Source organism: Nerophis ophidion, linkage group LG04, assembly GCF_033978795.1.
Source record: "Nerophis ophidion isolate RoL-2023_Sa linkage group LG04, RoL_Noph_v1.0, whole genome shotgun sequence".
Taxonomy (NCBI): Eukaryota; Metazoa; Chordata; class Actinopteri; order Syngnathiformes; family Syngnathidae; genus Nerophis; species Nerophis ophidion.
The window spans coordinates 80,673,483-80,674,573 of record NC_084614.1 but is presented as its reverse complement, the minus strand read 5'-3'; the positions used below and the strand labels follow the sequence as shown (position 1 = coordinate 80,674,573).

The following is a 1,091-nucleotide window of genomic DNA, read 5'->3' as shown; positions in this document are numbered from 1 at the left end:
TAAAAATCAAAACTCATGCTATTTCTCACTAACATCAACATTTATATCTATTCTCTCACATCAAAACTCATGTTATTTCTCTAACATAAAAAATTGTTCTTTCTCTCTAACATAAAAAATTGTTATTTCTCTCTAACATAAAGTATGTTCTGTCTCTCTAACATCAACATTTTTGTCTTTTCTCTCAAACATCAAAACTCATGCTATTTCTCTCCAACATAAAAAATCATGTTATTTCTCTCTAACATTAAAAATGTATGCAGTTTCTAACATGAACATTCATGTTGTTTCTCTCTAACATTAACATGTATGTCTTTTCTCTCTAACAGCAAGATTTATGTATTTTCTCTCCAACATCAGATTTCATCACATTTCTCTTAAACATCTTGAAACTTCACTTTTTTCCTCCAACACAAACTTCATGCTATTTCCCCTCCATCATGAAACTTATTTCCCTCATCATCAAACTTCAGAGCAACACACGTCCACTCCACTCACGGGGGGGCGTGGCCTCTCATCCTGGACACGCCCACCAAGTCCCCTCTAGCCCCTCACCGTACCCCCCGCCCGCTCCCCGTGGCGGGAGAAGCCGTGTGCGCTTCCCCACAAGACAGAATCGAGGAAGTCTTCTCCAGAACCTCCTCAGGACCGGACACGCTGAAGTCAAGTGGACCCTGCAGGACTCCGGTGATGCTGAAGTCGTGGTAGGCGCCACAGACCTTGGACCACCTTTTTGGACATTTGCACACCTTGGCCCATGTAGCGCGCGCACCCGCCGGAGGAACAAGTGCCGTGCGCGCCCACAGAGCATCGTCCATGTTCGGCATCCAGCGGAGCGGCGGCAGCCTGAAGGAGGAGCCGCTGGTCGGCATGAACGCCGTCCGGGGCTGGATGCAGGGGGGCGGCGTGCTGGACGCTCACACGGCCGCACAAAGGTGAGCACAACCTGACCAACACGCATGATGAACACTTCCTGCTTTGGTACTCATTTTTATAGAATTTTTCGAATGTCAATTTGCAAGAAATTCTTCTGAAGTCCCAAATGAGCACATGCATGAGTATATTCCTGCATGCTTTTTGGGTCCATAAAT

The 1,091-nt window shown here is 46.0% G+C and overlaps 1 protein-coding gene across 3 annotated transcripts in view; it reads left to right on the top strand.

Annotated features, from left to right (window-relative positions):
* Nucleotides 1–534: 534 nt before the first annotated feature.
* Nucleotides 535–1,091, top strand: part of LOC133552012 (transcription factor COE1-like) — a 100,415-nt gene continuing 99,858 nt past the window's right edge. The window contains exon 1 of one of the 3 annotated variants that reach the window (XM_061899247.1): nt 535–935. In XM_061899247.1, coding sequence (XP_061755231.1) covers nt 817–935 — 119 coding nt within the window. In that variant the 5' untranslated portion in view covers nt 535–816. The remainder of the gene's footprint in view (nt 936–1,091) is intronic. The other 2 variants (XM_061899248.1, XM_061899249.1) reach the window with 2 other exon arrangements.